The following is a 19,283-nucleotide window of genomic DNA, read 5'->3' on the forward strand; positions in this document are numbered from 1 at the left end:
TCTCCAACTGTTTAGTTGGACCCAAAGAGCCTTGTCTAGACTGAGTTGTGGTACTGTGAATCTTATCATGTACTGTTCCTTGCAGCCAGACATAGAACATGACAGTGATGTGCTTGCTTTGACAATGTCCTTGCCCTCTAGTTGGTTCATCTGTTGCGTGTATTGACTAACTTGTGGTTAACCAGCAGTGAGGATATAGCTGTAGCAGAATTGAGCAACCTAGCTTTTCACCCTTGAGCTGGAGGGGCTTTCAGACTACCCTGGGCTTGATAGTCCAGGATTCTCCACTGGGTTTAAAGTGGAAAGACTCAGGTAAGCATTTAATTCTTAATATCGCTAGGGACACAGTTGCAGGTATGAGATGAGATAGCTGGAGGGGAGTTACTGCTTCTTGAGTTTTGCTTGGCTTCTTTGTTCAACTTCTCCAGAGTGGTCTAAAGCACTAGCATTCCTTCTCTGAATTTGTTCATGGGATCTTTAGGAATTGGTAGATACTCAGAGGTCCCAAACAGAGGTGGTTGGTAAACTTTTGTGGAAATCTTTTTAAAGATAAAATGCTCTTTTATCTAACTCCAAACATTTTGGCAAATGGTGATTTTAGTGAAAATGACAAAATATTTTAAAATGGGAAAAAGATTTGAGAATTTTGAAATTTCCTTTATAAATTTTACGTTATGGGATTCTCATTTTCACTTTTATGTAGGCATTATTTCATGACTTATTAATAGTGGTAACTCAAAAATATTGATACTCCTGATATGTCATAATATGACAGAATAAAATAGTTGAATTCTGTTTTTATTTTGAAATCATTAAGGACATAGCCTATTTAGTATGAACTGAAAAATATTCTCTTTTAGATCAATGTTTCTGTTTGTAATGAGACAGCTTGACACACAGTCCAATTACAATGGACTGACGACTGTCCACATCCAGTTCATTCTAAATTTTTTTGGCGGGGAGAGAGACAGGTGAGGAAGAGCAAAAATAAAGTTCATCCACAAATACTGACTTTCACTCAGAATATGTTTCTGAGGGGAAAAGTACCTACAAAACATCTGGCACATTCAGGAAACTCTAAAAGGTTGATATGAGTTGCTGTGAGCAAGATAGCCCCAGAATGCAGTGATGTATGCCAAAGGTCCACTGTGGTATAAGAGCAAAAGTATTGTATATTAAGTTCCCAAAGTAAAATTGTTCATCTTGTACTGTTGGTCTAATTACAGCACAACACTCTGCTAATGAGTAGGGCTGCTCTTCCCTTTACACATCATACTTTCCAGTTGTTCAGGTTTTATTGGAAATTTCTGTAGTTTGCGCCATGCACCAGTTGTTTCCAGTTTTGGCTAAATTCTGGTCAGCTGCTGGCTTGGTTTGAACAAAAGTTCTAGCTGCCCTCTCTTCAGCTTTGTAAGTGTCCTCCCTTCCTGTCTCTGCTGAAAATAAGAGCAGCAGAGGTTACTAACGCTCTGGGCATTAACCCTGAGTCTCTGAGCACGAGGGTAGTCCATGAACTTCCAGTTGGTAAGTGGGATGGAAAGGTTTCAGCAGGGGGGAGAATTGTAACTTCTCTGGTTTGTGTCTCCTGTTCCATCCCTTTGTTTACACTGCTCCCAAACTCCCAGTGACTGGGTACTGGGCTTCTCCCATATATCCCAGAAAGAAAAAAAGTGAGAGATCTCTCCAAAGAAGCTATATGGGATGTGACATCTTTCCAGGGAGGTTGATGTAGAGCTTGCTTGTGTTGGGACTGTGATAGCAGCTATGCCTTTTGTATAAAGCAGGGTCTGTCAACTGGGGGTATGTATGGAAAGGTCCTGGGGGGTATGTGCAGGCAGGCAGGGATGGAGTGCTGCCAACCACCACCCTGTGCTGCCACCTTCCAGGAGCAGGGCAGGGGGACGAGAGCAGCGGTGCCCCTCTGCGGGCCACATAGGTGCTGCCTGGCTGGTCGGACGAGGGCAAGGGGGAGCTCGCAGATGGTGGTCGCTGCCACCATCCACTGCTGCTGCCGCTGCCCGCTGTGTGCAACTGTCGCATGCCACTTTCCCACAATCAGTCATACACGTGGCTCCACAACCAGTCGCTGAATGGCAGCGTGCAATTGGCCAGGTGTGAGGCCTGTCAGCAGCCCACAGAGTCGCATGTATGATTGGCTGTGGTAAAGTGGGGCCCAGTGGCGGCAGCGCAGGGTGGTGGGTGGCAGCTGCCATGTGCAAGCCCCTTTTCCCCCGCTCTGCGTCTGACTGCTGACGGTACACTTCTTAAAAAATGTTGAAAACCCCTGGCATAAATCATACCTCCCACCATGAGCAAAATGGGAAACAGGAAAAACATGCCGTCAGGTCTGCCTGTGCCCAGTGTCTCTGTAAATATTGTTCATGATCTTTGAGACTGAAAGCGTATTTTCTGTACAATAGAAGTGAACATCTGTATGCTTAATAAATGTGAAAGTGCAAGTCTCCTAAATGAACTAGGGTTTAAACACGAGCCCAGACATGCCATTCCAAAGCTTTGCCTCCAGGGTATTGTACAATGCATTCAACTGTGACAGACTAAATCCAGATCAACATACAAGAACCTTCCTGACTAGCAGCTGCCATGGTCATGCTCTCATCGTTTATCTCTTGTATGAATACTGGTGCTTGTTTTAATGTAATTTCTGGTTTTATAATAGCAGCAAGTAAGGCTGTATATTGGTCATAGCCATGAAGTGGTAATGAAAACTGTTGGGCCAGATGCCTTTCTTCATTAGGAACTCTACTAACTGACATCACCAGAGGATCTAATTTTATATGGCATCTAGACTTCTATTTTTACTGACTTGTCTTGAGAAAGCTGCACTTTGGCTATCTGCAGGGTTGTAGAAAGACATTGTTAGGTTTGTAGACTGGTAGGTTTGAGGGGTTTTATACACTTTTGTACAATGAAATTTGTCCAACTTCCAATATGTGGATTCTGGTAGCAGTCCCCACTTCTCTCTCCAAATAAAACTGAATCTATTCTAAACTGAGTCTGGCATTATTTGGGGAATTAAGTGTAAAATTCCCCTCTACATTACTTCCTCGTAACACATCTCTTGTTGATTAGATTCTTTCTTGCATTGTCAATAGGGTTATACTCTGTATACTCTGTCCCAGAACTGAGATACAAGCTTTCAGCTTTGGAGGACTGAGTCAATATTTGAAAACATGGTTTAAACATGGTTTGGTTGTTTTAGCAAGATTCAGCTATGTTTTAACTTGTTCTCAAATTAAAGATGATTTAGTGGTACCAGTTTGGACCTTAATTTCAACTGACTGAAGCTCTGGTTTCATAATATAACCAGTATTCTAATCCCCCAGAAATGCATTGCTTATTATACCTGATTTGTGTAATCATTACATGGTAATTATATCCTAATAAGCACAGAAGATCAGGTGAAAAAAGCACCTAAAAGGATCTATTAAGCCATAGAAAGTATTGATTTTTCTCTACACAATATCATGTGCATTAATCCTCACTATAACAGTTTCATAATAAAGATGGGGGTGTAACTGTAAGCAATATCCACAAAATAGATTGGATCTTACTGGCCTTTCTAGATACATCCATCATATGTTTAACCCCCCCCCCCCCCGCCTGCAAAAGAGTGTAATGCTCTAGACTACTGGATTACTGTGGGAGGAATAGACAGAATTCACCTAATTCATCCTCAGTTCAGACTATGGGCAGACTCTGAACCCAGGACTCCTTGGCTTTGTTGACAGCAGGAAATTGCTTTTTTTGTGGAAACACTGAAGCCACCCTAGTGCTACTTGCAGTGTATGTATTAAGTGTAGATTTGGATCTAAGCAGGGTTAAATAGCATGTGACATTACACACTACAGCTATAGCTTCAGTCTGCTGAGAATTACAGGGAGGAAGCTTCTTAGTCTGGATATACCCCATAAGAGAGAAACCAGCACATATTCATCCCTCTAACCTGCTTTGTTGGATTTAGGTCTTTGTATGGTGTGATTTGGCTCTAATCCTGAGGTCCTTACACAGGTAAAGCTCTTCTTTATGAAGGCTGGAAGCTGTCTTTATTATCGTATTTTCATTCAACTTTATATTTCTCAGAACTTTTTGTTTCTCTCTGTTTTATTTGCCCTTCTTTTATGACTTTTTCCTGTCTGCTTCCTTGCAGAGGGGGTTTTAAAACTGTGGGCTTGGAAAAGAGTGAAGATCCAATACGAACAAAAGGCTAGTGGGTCATCTCTGGAGCCATTGCTGAGTACTTCCCATAAGGCAGGTTTAGATGCTCAGCTGTTGTAAATTGGCATGTCTCCATTCAGTCAATCAGTGACCCTAATTTATGCCTGCCGAGGACCTGGTTCCCTTTCTCTGCTGTTGCAGATTAAATGAAACTGCTGAAAGCAAGTTCACTCCTTGACAAACCAGGCTGAATTTTCCTGGTGCAAATCTAAGGCACCACAGAGAATATAGGCTGTAAAGAAACTAACAGCCAAAATCCATCCCTGGAGGAATCTTGTTCTAAGAAGGAACTTTATTGTCCTTCACTGCATTATAACGTAGTAGCACAGGATTTGCCAATGATAAATGGGTCCTTTCTGCTTTCTCAGGCTGTGTATCAGCAATCAGAGACAATTTAACCCCATTAGTAAGATGCTGAGTATATATTATGAATAATTCAATAGCTGAATGACACCAGGGATTGTAAATCTATCACTGTGATTGCTATTGGAACTTGGATCCTGCTTCTCATATGCTGGTTGGATATTTCTTATTTTTAATTGAGATCCACTATATCCTAAAATCAAGAACAGGAAATGTAATGCACTTGGGTAGATTTAACCAGTGCCACATGACTGCTAGAAGTCAAACAGAGAAAGACAGTGTGCCTTTATTGTTAAGAAGCCTAACAGCATACTGGGCTGCATTAGTAGAAATGTGGCCAGCAGAGCGGGGGAAGTAATTATTCCCCTCTATCTGCTACTGTGGGTGAGGCCACATCTGGAGTACTGTCTAGTTTTAGGCCTCCCACTACAAGGATGTGAACAAGTTGCAGAGAGTCCAGCAGGGGGCAATGAAAATAGTTTTGGGGTCTGGGGCATGTGACTTCTGAGGAGAGACTGAGGGAACTGGGCTTACTTAGTCTGCAGAAGAGAAGACTGAGGCAGGATTTGATAGCAGCCTTTAACTACCTGAAGGGGGGGTCCCAAAAAGATGGAGCTAGACTGTTCTCAGTGGTGGCAGATGACCGAACAAGGAAAATGGCCTCAAGTGCAGCAAGGGAAGTTTCAGTTAGATATTAGGGAAAACTGTCTCACTGGGAGGGTGGTGAAGCATCAGGATAGGATATCTAGAGAGATGGTGGAATCTCCATCCTTGGGGATTTTTAAGGGCAGCTCAACAAAGCACTGGCTGGGAAGATCTAGTTGAGGACAGTCCTGCTTTGAGCAGGGAGTTGGACTAGATGACTTCCTGAGGTCCCTTCCAACCCTAATGTTCTATGATTTTATAGACCCCATCCATAGTTCAATACTGCTAGAAGCCAAACTCATCTTACCAGGACGTATACATGACATCTTTAAGGCAATGACAAAATTCATGGTGAATTAGAGCACTATGATCATCTGGAGTACCTGAGGAAGCACTTGATAGTTCAGTCACTTTTTAAAAATCAGAACCATTGTGTTACTTCTTGTGGACAGCAGAGAAGAAAGGGGATTTTCAAGATGATGGTGTCATGGCATGATGGACCAGTGGTGGGAGTCCTAAATACAGCCCTACTGTGAGGTATATTGTGTATGGGCAATAAGGGAGTGTATGTGGGGGGGTGTGGTAGGGTCTGGATATGGTGGGTGGGGTGGGTGTGGGAATGGTGGGGGATGGGGGGTGCGTGTAGGGACTGTGGGGGGGGGGTGCTGGGTATGTTTGGTGGAATGGTGGGGGGGGCGTATGGAGGGGGGGATCCTCACAGTCCCCAAAGTGTGCCAGTCCCTGGAGCTGCATGTGGCAGTAGTGAGTGGGGCCAGCCCTGCCCAGCCCCATAATGTGCAGCTCCCTGCGCTCCCACCCTAGTCCCCAGCCACAGGTGGTGGCAGTGTTCAGGACCAGCCCCACTGAGCCCTGCACAATGAAGCTGGTGGTGCTGGTCATGGGGTTCGACCAGGGCAGCAAGGAGGGCCCAGCTCCACACCGTGGAGCTCTCCATCATTCCCTATGGCTTGTGTGTAGCAGTGAGTGGGGCCAGGCTGATGTCTCCATCACACGCACAGCTCTCCCAAGAGGTGTACAGCTCGGGTGGTCTGCATGCAAACTTTGTGCGATGGAGCCAGGCAGACCCTGTTCCCAGGCTCCACGCTTCTGCCACCCCACCCTGGGACCCTGCTGACCCTGGGGCACTCATGCGGGCTGCGCACTCCTGCCTGCTGCCACTTCCAACTCCCTCACTGCTGCCACTATCCCTGCTGCCACATCTGTGCTTCCTCTGCTGCTTCCCTACTTTCCCTCCTGCATGCCTGCCCACCTGCCACTGCTTTCTGCCTCCACCCTCCTGGCCAGGCTGCGCTGGGCTGGCTACAAGCCACACTGTGAGGTCCTGGCTATTCATCTGGAAACCACGTGATGCATGGCTGGGACCGCATGGTGTGGCATGGAGCCATTCTGGCTCGGCCCAGCCCCTGAAGAGTTGGGTGATTGCCACCAATCCTCCCCCCACCCTCCCTCGGCCTGTTCTTATCTGAGTTTCCACTCTTGGATGGAGGGAGGGCAGGGGAACAGCCCCATGGTCACCAGGCCAGAAATCTCTGCTAGTCAGAAGCTTCTGGTTGGCGGCTGGGGTGAGGCAGGGCCAGGTGGGCCTTGCTGCTGCTGCTGCTAGGTCCTGCCACCAGCTCCTCCTGCCACTGGCACCTTGTCACCTTCGATAGGCAGCCACTGGCAGGTAAAAAATTTTGAAATGGATAGAATGGCCTGGTAGGCCAAATCTGGCCCATGGGCTGTATTTTGTCCACCCTGTATCTGTAGCCTGCTGGGGAAGGCAGAATATCTGGCAGTGGCAGCAAAGGAGGGCTTTGATGTTCCTGGCATGGGTCCCCTCCGCCCTCTGTTTTTGGAACCATTTAGGCTTTTGTGCCCCCACATGGTTTGCCCAGGGGTCAAACCCTGTTTGTTATGCCACTGATCCCTTGATCAGTGATTCTCAACCAGGATTCTATGAGATTCTTTTAAGGGTGATGCCTAGTATTAGCACTGTTAAGTGTGCAAACACATAGATATAATTCACAAGATTAAACTGTGGCCACAAACAGGCATTCATTTGTAGCAATGAAAAATTTTCATCACTAGAAACATTTCCAGAAGAGGGAGCAGTACAGGCATTTGGTCTGTGATTGCCCCATCTCTCCTACTCCTTGTGCCTTCCCAAGACCCAATCTGGGGAGCAGTGGCTGCTCCAGTGCCCCCATTCCCCGGGGGGACTGGAGCTGTAAGGCAAAGCCCCTGCCCACTCCTCAGACTGGGGAGCAGCTGCTCTTCCACTTTGTTCTCAGTGGACAGGAGCTGAGCAGAAATAGAAGCACAGGAAAGCCCCTGCCCTCTCTTCAGTCTAGTTTGGAGGCTGGGTGAGTAATGGTCTATAGGAGGGGCAGGAGCAGCAGCCCATAGGGCATTTCCAGACCTCAGTGATCCTGGTCTGGGGAAAGCATGGGAGTCTTTCTCTGCTGCTTGACTCCTTTCAGGACCAGAAAGAGGCAAGCAGAAGCTGCTTCCTGTGCTTATGCCAGACTAGGGGGACCCTGGTCTCAAGAAGATGCAGGGAAGCATCTTTCCGCTGCTCAGCCCCTCTTGGTTGCCCAGATGAATTGAGCAACAGGGAAGTATGCAAGCATTTTTTTCTGCTGGAGAGACTTTCCTTGTTGAAAGAGGATGATTTTTCTTCCACAAGAGGCATTTTTTTTCCTGTGGGAGAAACTCGATGAATGCCTATACACTTCTGGTTTATATCAGGAAAACAGCGATTCTCCTGATAGAAACATAACACCTGTACATGGCCTGCATGTGAGTGCCAACTTCTACTCATGATTAGAAACAGAGAGTAAGAACTTCTCTTGCCAGATCAGAAAGAAGGCAGGGAAGCACAGCCTCTTCTTATCAGGGGTCCCTGTTTGTTTGCAAGACCTTGTCTTCTGATAAGCATAGCTCTGCTGTTACTGGAAGAAGGAAATAATTCTGGACATTGCTGCTCTACCTTGAATAACTTAAATCTTTCTCTAGTTAAGAAAGCTTATTGATACTGTGTAAAGCCAGTCTCCAAGATCATGGCTTACAAATCCCTAATCTCTCATCTGCAACCTCTCAGGGCCTTAAGTATCTGAATCAGAGCCTCAGTTTCTCTAAGGTATTTATTAGATCACTTAGGGTACAGACAGAAGCTACATTTGTCACGTGATTAGCTCCCTAAAAGTGCTATACAGCTGTACCATGACACGTGTGTATGGTTGCAGAACACTTTAAAAGTGGCCAACTCGGTGACAAATTAACCTTCATCAAATAAGTGATCAAATGAAGGTGCTCCACTTTTGAAGCACCTTGGGAAACTTCTGTTCCCTAGGGTCAATCTGTCGCATGATCAGGGTTGGGATGATGCAGCCCAGGCCTGGTCCCCAGTGCTGTCTACATCAAAGGTTGGGGGAGAGAGGAGGGGGAGTCAGCTGCAGGCTAGGGTTTGCCCAGCCTGAGCTGGAGAGAGGGGGGGGGGGTGGGTGGTAGCCATCCAATATTCCACCCCCTGCCTCCAGGTCAGGCCAGGAAAATCCCAGCCCACAGTTCACTCCCTCTCTCTTTCTGTAGACAGCACTGGAGGCTGTGGGGAGAGGCTGCACGCAGGCTCCTCCAGCTCAATCATCTCCAGAGCAGAGCTTGATTTCCCCCTATGCCCCTGACCCAAGAGACAAGTGTCTGTTGGACTGGGGGGTGACGGGGACAACACTCTAACTCATGGCGCTTTATGTAATGTGGCATGAATTAGAGCAGGGGCCAGCCAGTGTGTGTCTCAGTGCCCTTATGGTATCAGTTTACAGTGGTTCCCAACATTTTTTTGCTGTGACCCAAAATTGCCTCCCAACACGGCACCGCAGGGGCTGCTGGGAGCATAGTGAGGCAGTGGCAGCCCAGGGGCACCACCATTGCCCCCTTTGTGCACAGTGGCCGCTTCCACGTTCCTGGGCCATGCACTTGAATGTGCATGTGTGTGTGGGCCCTTCACGACCGTACTAAGGACCCCCCATGACCCTGATTTGGGTTGTACCCCTAGGTTGGGAACCAAGGGTTTAGAATCTGGTTCTGAACTTCCCTGTACCTTGCATAGTCACTTATACCAATGACAAATTTTGCATCCACTCTACAAATCAGAATTCAGCACTTACCTCAGTGGCAGTAAGAAAGAGTAATTTAAGAAAATATGGTAAAGTTTCTTGGAAAGCTAATATCTCCAATAACCTCTTACTGTTACCTGAGTTATAGTTTCCAAAATAAGGCTGAAGTTTTCCCTGTGTTTATCTTCAAGTGAAAACATGTTCAGTAATGGTTCTCCTGCATCTATGGCAACATTGAGATCATTTGGGAGGTTGCATCATAGCAGCAGCAGCATTGCCGGTCAGGAAAACCCCTTGCCAGACTTCCCCTTGCCAGACTTCAATAACAACCCCCTTGGTAGCATGAGTACATTCTCTGCTACCAAAACAGCATGCATCTTTTCCATTTCTGTATCATAGGATACAAAATTATGGGGCAAGGTGAATAAGAGCACAAGTGTATGCATTTTAAAAACTAATCTCTGTAAGTCAGTGCTAATCTTTCTGCCAGACTGAGCACCATAGTTTATAAACATGAATAAAACTCCACTATTTGTCTGTAATACATTTTACAGTATTTGCATACTACATAGCTCCCTTCATGCAAGGTTTTCATAGTGCTTTACAAATATTACAGCATATGCCATGAGGTAGATAAGCATAACTAATCCTCTCCATTTTTTGTTTTTCCTCTGCCTTGCACCTTTTAATCATCTGTACATGAGCAAAGCAGAAGCTGTAAAATGCTGCTGTTGTAATTAAGCAGTGATGGTTACCAGTTGAGATGTAGCATTCAGATGCCTGGTTGTTGTATTTTGCTCTCATGATTAAGGTCCAGCTGTTCCCCAGATGTGGGACTGGAAAGGAATTCCCCCCCCCCCCCCCGATCTGATTGATAGGTATTTTATGGTCTATTTCCTCTCCTACAGGTCAGCTGCTAGGATCATCTGTGCATAGCTCACCTATTACTCAACTCCCTGCCATTGTAGAGATCTTGAGTATTGGTAGCACCAGCCTGCCTTGTTCTTTGCTTCTGGTACAGAACAATTCAGCCTGCCAAGGACTGAACTGCTTTGGTCTAATGAAAGTTACAGGGTTTAATACAGGGGTGTCTGTGCAACATGATGCCCTGTGATAGACATAAGGTTAAACTAGATGATGTTCCTTCTGGCTGTAAACTCTGTGGAATACTTGACACCCAACTTGCACGTGGTCTGCATAAATCATAGAAAACAGTGCTGGAAGGGACCACAAGAGGTCACCTAGTTCATTTCTCTGCCCCAGGGCAGGATCCGTTATACCTAAACTATTTCTGACAGATGTTTGCCTCAACTATTTTAAAACACTTCCGGTGAGGGAGCTTCCACCACCTTCCTAAGAAATCTAGTCAGGTTCTTAACTTTTCTTATAGTTATTTTTCCTACTGTTTAACGGGATCTGTCTTGTTGCAATTTAAGCCCTTTCTTGTCCTTTACCCAGAGGATACAAAGAACAATCTACCTTCTTTGTAGCAACCTTTCTCATATTTGAAGACTGTTATCATGTCTTCCCTTTGCCTTCTCTTCCCAAGACTGAGCAAACACAATTCTTTCAGTTATTCTGCAAACACTATGTTTTCTAAACCTCTAATAATTTGTTGTTTCTCTCTTTGGGATTCTAGTTTGTGTACGTCTTCATTGAAATGTGGTGCCCCAGACCACACACGATATTTCTGCTGAGGCCTCACTAATGCTGAATAGAACATAAAGATTATTTGATGCATCTCACATAAGAAACTCCTGTTTGTACAGACTGGTATGATGGGGTCACTCAAGTTCAATTACCCACAATAACCTACACCATTTTAGTAGAACTTCTGCCTAGCTGGTTCCCCATTGTGCATGTGATTATTGCAACCAAAGTGCAGTTTTGCACTTGTTCTTATTGAATCGAATCCTATTTATTTTGGATCATTTCCCAAATTAGTCAAAATTAAGTTTGAATGCTCTGTCCTCCAAAGTGGTTATAACCCCTCCCAGCTTGCTATGTGTTTACGAAGTCCAGCTTACAAAAAGTTGTGCTCTCTCTCTATAGATAGATTTCTATATTATGGCTTGGTACAGAATATAGATATATATAGCACAAGCTTTTGTGAGCTGGGGCTTAGTTTATATATAGCACAAGCTATAAAATACACGTAGCACAAGCTTTTGAAAGCCGGTGTTCAGTTATATCTATAAATGCATATCTATATATATCTATATAGAACAAACTTTTGTGAGCTGGAGTTCAGTTAAGTATATATCTATCTATATATATTTATCTTTATACTGATATGTATATAGTACGAGCTTTTGTGAGCTGGAGTTCAGTTCATCAGACGCTGCCTTTACAGACACACCAAGCTGGGCAGGGTTATATGTACTTAATATTGCTTGCAAATATGTATATAACTAACTAACTCTATATCTAATTAGTCTATAAGGTGCAAGTCTACCTGCCTTCTACTTGACTTGAGGCTACCATGATTAAGTCTCTCTGCTAACTGAATAAGCACCAAGCTCAGGACTGAACCCAGGGGTGCCTCACTTCCCTGCTGCCCCTGAGCTAGAGAGAGCTGTTCTTTTACGTCTCCTTGTCCAAGCAGCTGAGTAAGCACCCCCTTGTAGCAGATGCATCCCTCCTCTCCCGCTTTGGAAGTTAGCTGGGGAGGATGTTCAAAGCCAGGACTCTTTGTTCATGGAGCTAAGTGGCCTCTGCGGCTGCTTCCCCGGCCTCAAGGCAGAGCCGCAGACAAGGGGCCGGCGCAAGCTGCTGGGTTCTCCGGGCACCCCTGCCGCCACTTCCCTCTGTTATGGCAGAGCTGCCGGGAGGAGGGCGGCTCGGGGATCTGTTCCAGCGTCCTTCCAGGAACTGAGAGGCAGCGGCGCTTGGAGCCAAAAGGAACCCTCCCGAGAGCGGCCGGGAGGGGAGGGGAGGGGAAGGGAAGAGGCCGCGGATGCAGGGGGGGAGCCCGGCTGCGCGCCAGGCCCCGGCGCGGGGGGCACAGCTCCCGGCCGCCTGCTCCTGCTCCGCGTGACTCAGGCCTCGGACAGCGCCGGGCCCTGGTGCGGGGGGCGGCAGCGGCCCCGGAAGCTGCAGGGGCGGCGGGAGCGGGGAGCCCGCACCCCGGGGCGGGGGGGAACGGCTCCGACTGCCCCACGTGCGCTCGGCGGGTCGCCGCTGGTCCCGCCCGCCGCTTTGTTTCCCTCCCCACGTGCGGCGGGCTGGCATGGGGTGAGTGCGGGACTGGGGCTGGGGCGCGCCGCCTCCGGGCACGGCGGGGACCGCGGCTCTGCCGCCTTGTGGGCAGCGGTGCGGGGACAAAGGCGGCGGCGGCGGGGCCGCAGCCCGCGGTGAGTAGCGCGTGGGAGGCCGGCTCCGGCCCCAGCGCGGGGCGGCTCTTCCTCCGGTGCCCGCGGGCTGGGACGGTGCCGCCGCCCCGCAGACATCTGGCAACTGTTGCGGCTCCCGCAGGACGCGCGGCTGCGGGCGCGAAAGCGGCATCCGCCTGGGGATGCAGCTGTGCTGTGCTGTGCTGTGCTGGGCGGGCGAGTTCCCGCTCGCAGGCTGGAGGCTGCAGCCCCTCCCCGGGGCCTGGGTCCTGGGTCCTGCGCCGGCCCCAGCTCCCGCCCGCTGAGCGCCGGCAGGCCCCGGCCCCGGCCCCGGCCCCAGGCTCCGAGAGCCGCCCTCGCTGCGCCTGCCGCCCATGGGGCACTTCCTCCTGCAATAGAAAGTGCCTCTACTGGGAAGAGCTCTTCGCATGAATGGGACTAGGTTAGGGCTGCCCCATCACTGCAGCAGCCCCGGTGCCGGTACCTATTAAATCTCCCTACTATTTATCTTTTGTCTCTGGCTTTAATCGTTGTCTTTCAAAGGCACATCCTGGGCTTCATTGGGATAGGAAGAGTCTGATGTAGGCGCTGGGCCCATCGCTGTAGGTATCAGCTATGCGGCTTTTTGTTTTCAACTTTGGGTGTGAAGGGATGTGGGGGGGGGGACGATGAGCACTGCCTGCCCTGCCTGCTCTGAAAGTTTTGTTCTCCGCTGGCAGGGTTTCGCGCTGCTTGTCGCAGGACTGAGTAAGCTGAATTTTTAAATTTGTGGAGTAGCGGGTGGCAGGTTCGGGTCTCAATGTGCTGCTGATTTATGGCCCTTTGGAAAGGGTCTCCTCGTGCAAGTGTATTGAACAGCGCTCCTGTGAGGTCTTTGCTCATGGGCGAGGCAGAGAGCTTGGCCCCTGGCTCACCCGGTGCCTTACCCTCATGCGAGGAATAGCTGAGAGCAACTGTAACAGTAATGGGGAGCATCATGTAAAGGTAACGTTGCTTTCTTGGTGGTGGGCAGATATCACAGGAACTGAGTTTTCTTAGACTTGGTGGGCAAGGATATTAATCCGCACTTGAAGGGTTCCCTCCATTTCAGGAACTGTATAAAATAAATCTCTTCGTTTTTGCCTTTATCACAAGCAAAATAGAAAAAGAGAGGTCTGACATTTGTAAACAGAGCTATGCTTCTTTATACGTATGGATGCCTGGCTGTCTTGTCCTCCAGGTTTCTCTTTATTCTGTATGCATTTAATTGTAATCTTCACTTCCCACATCACTGCCATCACCACCTTTTTTTTCTTTGTTTTATGTTATTCTGGGGAGGGCAGCAAAAGGAGTAGGAAAGGGGGCTTCCGACAGAATTGTTTATTGTTCATTTTCTCCAGATTGAATGGAGCCAGAACTGGTGTGAATGTTATTGTGTAGCAATATCCTACAAACATCTTTGTATGTGTTCATGTCTGGCCAGCTTTCTAGTTAGGTGCAACAGAGTCAGTGGGAGGCGGTGGAGAGTGGGGGAGGGGAGGGAGAGAGGAAGACTAAATTTTATGGCTCTTTATTTTTGCACTTAGCGAATAGAGTAGTAGGTTGATTTTTTTTTTTTCTTTTATCTAGACTGTTTCCACTCGGTAAAATTATAGTAGTAAGCAAGAAAGTCAGGGGCTTCAAACCCTTTGTTTCCCGTAGATGTTTTGGTTCTTTGTTCTGTTTTAGCCTGCCAGGAGCCAGTCTATTTTGTTTTCAGATAATTAATTTGTGTGATTTAATTGGCAATTTCTAACATAATTCAGCTTGCACTAACATGCTGATTATATCAAGGCGTGTTTCACTGGTACATAGAGAAATTGTTGGGAAAAAAATTGCTGAATAATAACAATAAAAAAGATAAACCGGAGCAGAGAAGGAGATAATTTAACCATCCAGTTTATTTTTCTCTTCTCCATTTGCTGTCATTTCAGTTTTAGGGCTAAATCTAATTTCCTTTCCTTGGAAGCCTAGTAGAGCACAAGTCACAGCCAAATAAAAGTGGTGAAAAAAAAGAATGAAAGAAGCTATTGTTTCATTAGCTTGGAGTGTTTTTGACATAACTATTTACTTGTTACCTGATCTCATCAGGGATAACATTGAAAGCAAAATATCTGATAGCAACAAGTGTCAGAAAGGTCCCATGGAAGCTGCATGTGATGGAAGAGAAAATGTTTCTTTGCTCTGGGTGAAGCACTATTTCAGAAGTTCCTACTGTTCCCCAGTGAAAAGGAATGAGATTTCTAGTATAAGGTCCAAGGCTTCTTCCTTGCAAGTATCCTTGTACAAATCACATGCTTTCATAATTTAAGCGTAAGAATTTAAGCGGCATCCTATTTTTTCCTTGTCTAAATAATACAGGATAATCAGCATTCTCTTTTCCAAAAACAGTTGAGAAGTTTCACTGGCAATATTGGAGAGTGTGAGATGCAGATGGGAGAAAAATGAGTTTGGATGCCTGAAAAATAGTTAATTTAATTTGTACTGAATATATTGTTGCTTTCTATTACTTGTAAAGTGTTATCATCATGTTTGAAAGAAGATTAAATAAACTGGGATACCATCTTATTGGTGATATTATGTACATTTTGCATCTCAATTTACAATATGACTATTAGCTAACTTTTGTTGGGCCTGGACTTAGAACTTAAATATTTGGAGTACTGTTCTCTGTATGTGTCTACATCCCTTCATTTTTCTAGCTTCCTAATTGCTTAGCACAATGCAAGTGGAGGCCTGTCTGTGGAAATAATCCCTTAAATTGAGTGGGAAGCCTGGATAATTTATTGTGTTTAAGCCTGGATATTGTTTGTTTTCCATTAGGACATTTTATTTTCTGTCTCCCAACACATTTTCTCTATCCTTTTCCACAAATCTACCAGTTTACTAGCTAAATTTGAGTTGGGCTTAAATTTAAATTATCACTGTGAAGGAAGTAGAAGAGGGATACCTATTTCCTGGCCTGTTTCCTGATCTCAAATTTTACTGTGAAGCTGCATGTTTAAATAGCTATGGTTTCTGGGTTTGAATGGATTGGATTCACATTCTAGAGTAAAAGGGGAAAAACTAGCGTATAATGCCACAGCAATTTATAATAATGTCGTATTTGCAGGAACTATAGTAATCCTCATAGTTTTAAATAAAAGAGGTAAGAACTTTTCTGTGTGTGCTCTCTGGGAGGTTCTTGGGGAAGATGAACTTCATTTTGGGGCGGTGACCTCTTTATCTTTCTGACTTTGGGAATACTCAGGAAAGGGAATTTATAATCTCAAGAGAAATGTCTTTTTGCTCATCTTCTGGTCTTTCTCACTGGCAGCAAAGCTGTTCATCTTATCCAAAGCTGCTGCAGATGCTGAGCCTAATGAAATAATCTTGTGTTCTTCCTTTAATGGAGCTCTCCCAAAGCATGGGCTTGTCTTCTGCTTCAGGAGGCCATCATGCTGCAGAGAACAGCAGCACCCCAGTCCCTCAGATCCCTGACACCCCTTGGTGGGCCAACCCAGAGAACTTGCAGCAAAGTAGCCTCTAGGGTCCCACAAGAAGAACAGTGTCTTGGGTGTTTTCTCAATATGTATGTGCCCAGTTAGATGTCTTCTGTTCTGTTCTGTTCTGTTCTGTTCTGTTCTGTTCTTCTCTCTTTCATAAGCAAAGTATCTCTCAATTGACCGTGGAAAGAACTTTCTTTCAGAAACCCGTGCCAAGGACTTTTATTTTGAATTGCTCCATTCTTTAATTAGGTACCTTTCTGACTAAATATAATAAACTGGGAGTTACGCTGTTACTCTAAGATGAGGCATTTCTTCCCAATTACTGTTTGTTTGGAAATTTGCTGTAATGGTTAAGTCAAATCTTGGAACTAGATGCCGAATGAAACCTGGCCTTTTGTTTACAGTGACGTGAAGTTATTTTGAAATCAACTATACAAATGCTGGACTCTTATCAAAGGATTTACAGTCATTACTATAGAAATAATGTGTTACCAGATTGGAATAGTCCAAGAAAAGGAGAAAGAGAGATTTTCATCATGAAAGTAGACATGTTTAATGGGGTCTCATGCACCTCATCTCTATCCCTAAAATGTACACATTTTAGTTTAAAGAAAAACTTGACTTTGGGGTTGTTATTTATTCAGATGTTTCACTTATCCATCTTTTCTTCATCTGTAATTGCTAGAGACTAGCAATTAGCCTCTAGCGAGACCAATATTAGGTTATATGTTGAAACACCGCTCTGTGCAAAGGGTGCTTTGTAAACCACATCGCCTCAGGAGGCATTTTTACCTGAGATAACTGAGTCACAATTTTCTCCTAGCATTTGCTTTGGCCTGGGTTTGAGGAAGTGGGAAATGAACATGTAGGGAATTGTTGTTGGTTTATAACCACAAATTATGGTATCACACTTCTCTCACTTTGGCTAATCTGTAACTGGCTCATGCTGTGAAAAGGTTGAAGATGCATCTTTTCCTCCACTTTGCCTCTTCTCACCCACTGTATCTGGTGGCTGGGTAGCCCAGGAAGAAGTGTAAATGTGTGTGAGAGGGTGGCCAATGGGGAGTAACATCTTGTTTTCTCCTACTTCCCTGAGCAGGCAGATAATTCAAATAGCTGTATAGCCTTAGGTAAGAACTATCATTTTCAAATTCCCAGTTGAACATTTATGAGGTTCACTGGGTAAAAAATCCTGACAGAATATTTTGCTGATGATTTAAGAAATGCCAGGATCTGCCTCATATCTTTTGGGTTCATTATTGTAACCTTTTAATGTAGATTGAAAATCTTCAAAGAGTTACTAACCAAAGGGCACTATAAATCAACTTAGTGTTTCATTTTAATTCCAGTCCTTCTTAGATTGCTAAAACCATATATAGGTTAGCTCTGACTTAATTTTTAAGGACTAGGCTTCCCATTACGTGGCATCGGGTACGCTGCTTGACTTTTGGAGTGATCACTTTGTATTTCCTGTCCTCTGGATGTTTCCACCTAGAATGCATACAGATATATAAAAAGGTTTGATTCATCCTGTGTGTATTCAAAGCTTGTGTCACGTGACTTACCTAATTTTTTATTCAGTGCCAAGGATTCAAGATTCTTTTTTAACTTAAATTCATGCTGAATATTCTAATTAAAAAAACTATGTGAAATGTGAAAAGGGCACTGTCAGTGTTGGTAGAAGTGATCTCTATGAACCTGTACTAAACATTTCCTGCATAGAACAAGCCAAAGAATTCTCTGCTGGTAAAGTATGTCTGCATTGTCACTAAGGGTGCACCAATAAAGATTTTTTTTGGACCAATACCGATGGCTGATTATTAACAAGCCATATTGGCTGATATGATCTCGTTGCCAATATGCAGCCAGGCAGCTTGGAGAGCAAAATCCGACTGGTAAGTCTGTTGAGGGGAGGGGGGGGGCAGATTGAGGCCCCCACGGTGAGGGAGGGAGTGGGGGTAGGGGTTGCCCAGCTGGGGTGGGGCAGGGCAGGAGACAGAACGGCGAGCAGCTCCTGCTGCTGTGTGCACCTTGGGAGAGTGGGTGCCCCCCAGATCTGTGCATGGGCAAGGGGGGGCTGCTGCTGTGCACTCAGGGCACAGTGTGGCACTGGGCTCTTCCCGGTAGGGGAGGTTGTGCCAGGGCTGCACTCAGGTGGGTGGTGGCAGCACTGGGAGGGAGCTTATGGGGGGGGCGGGCTAAGACAGTTTTGAGGTGGCTGTAGCCCATGCCATAGCCCTCTTTCCCAAGGCTGCTACTCTCCCCCCTCCCCCCATCCAAGTGCAGCCCTGGCCCCACCTCCCTGCTGGGAGGAATCCAGCACCACCCCTGACCCCAGCCTGCAGTGGGCAGTCTGCGTTTGCCCTGTGTACAGATCTGTGGGTCAAATGCCCCCCATGCCTCCCCTGGGGGTATGCACATTGGTGGGAGCTGGTCCCCTCCCCTCCCCCCCCCCGACTCCTGCACAAGCTGTTCATGGTTCTGTCCTGCACCTCACCCTGGCTGGGTAGCATCTGCCCCTGTCCTTGCCCCTTCCCTACCCCCAATCCCTTCCCCACAACAGACTTACCAGCCAGACGCTGCTCTCCAAGCTTCTGGTCTGTGTTCCTGGCTGTGCGCATGCTGTGTCTGTGCCCATGCACATAGCATTTATCAGCAACATTATTGGCCACATCAGCCAAAAAAAGCTGATTGCTGATAATGTAAAATTTTCTTTTATTTGTGCTGATCATAGATGTAGGGGCGGAAGGGACCTTGTAGATCTTCTAGTCCGACCCCCTGACCTGGGCAGGAGAGAAAACTGGGCTCAAATGACACCAGCCAGGTAAACGTCAAGCCTCCTCTTAAAGATCCCCAGGGTAGGAGCCATCACCACTTCCCTTGGAAGTTGGTTCCAGATCCTAGCTGCCCTGACTGTGAAGTAGTGCCTTCGGATGTCTAGTCTAAACCTACTCTCTAGCAACTTATGGCCGTTATTCCTTGTTTTCTCTGGGAGGCACTTGGGGGAACAAGGTCTCTCCCAAACCCTGCTGGTCCCCCCTAGTAAGTTTATGGATGGCCACCAGGTCCCCCTCAGCCTTCTC

At 46.3% G+C, this 19,283-nt stretch overlaps 1 protein-coding gene across 8 annotated transcripts in view; it reads left to right on the forward strand.

Moving 5' to 3' along the window:
- The first annotated feature begins 291 nt into the window (after nucleotides 1–291).
- The window catches only part of ST6GAL1 (ST6 beta-galactoside alpha-2,6-sialyltransferase 1), a 132,368-nt gene continuing 113,376 nt past the window's right edge, over nucleotides 292–19,283 (forward strand). Inside the window, exon 1 of one of the 8 annotated variants that reach the window (XM_014602830.3) lies at nucleotides 292–312. Coding sequence is in view for 1 of the 8 variants with exons in the window: in XM_019478712.2 (XP_019334257.1) it covers nucleotides 13,123–13,174 (52 nt within the window). In the remaining 7 variants the exon portion in view is untranslated. Of the gene's footprint in view, nucleotides 313–12,506; nucleotides 12,597–12,627; nucleotides 12,716–13,034; nucleotides 13,175–13,199; nucleotides 13,297–13,381; nucleotides 13,442–13,498; nucleotides 13,679–19,283 lie in introns of those variants that run through there. The other 7 variants (XM_006266707.4, XM_059730919.1, XM_019478712.2 and 4 more) reach the window with 7 other exon arrangements.

Source organism: Alligator mississippiensis, chromosome 7 (genome assembly GCF_030867095.1).
Source record: "Alligator mississippiensis isolate rAllMis1 chromosome 7, rAllMis1, whole genome shotgun sequence".
In the NCBI taxonomy this organism is placed as follows: domain Eukaryota; kingdom Metazoa; phylum Chordata; order Crocodylia; family Alligatoridae; genus Alligator; species Alligator mississippiensis.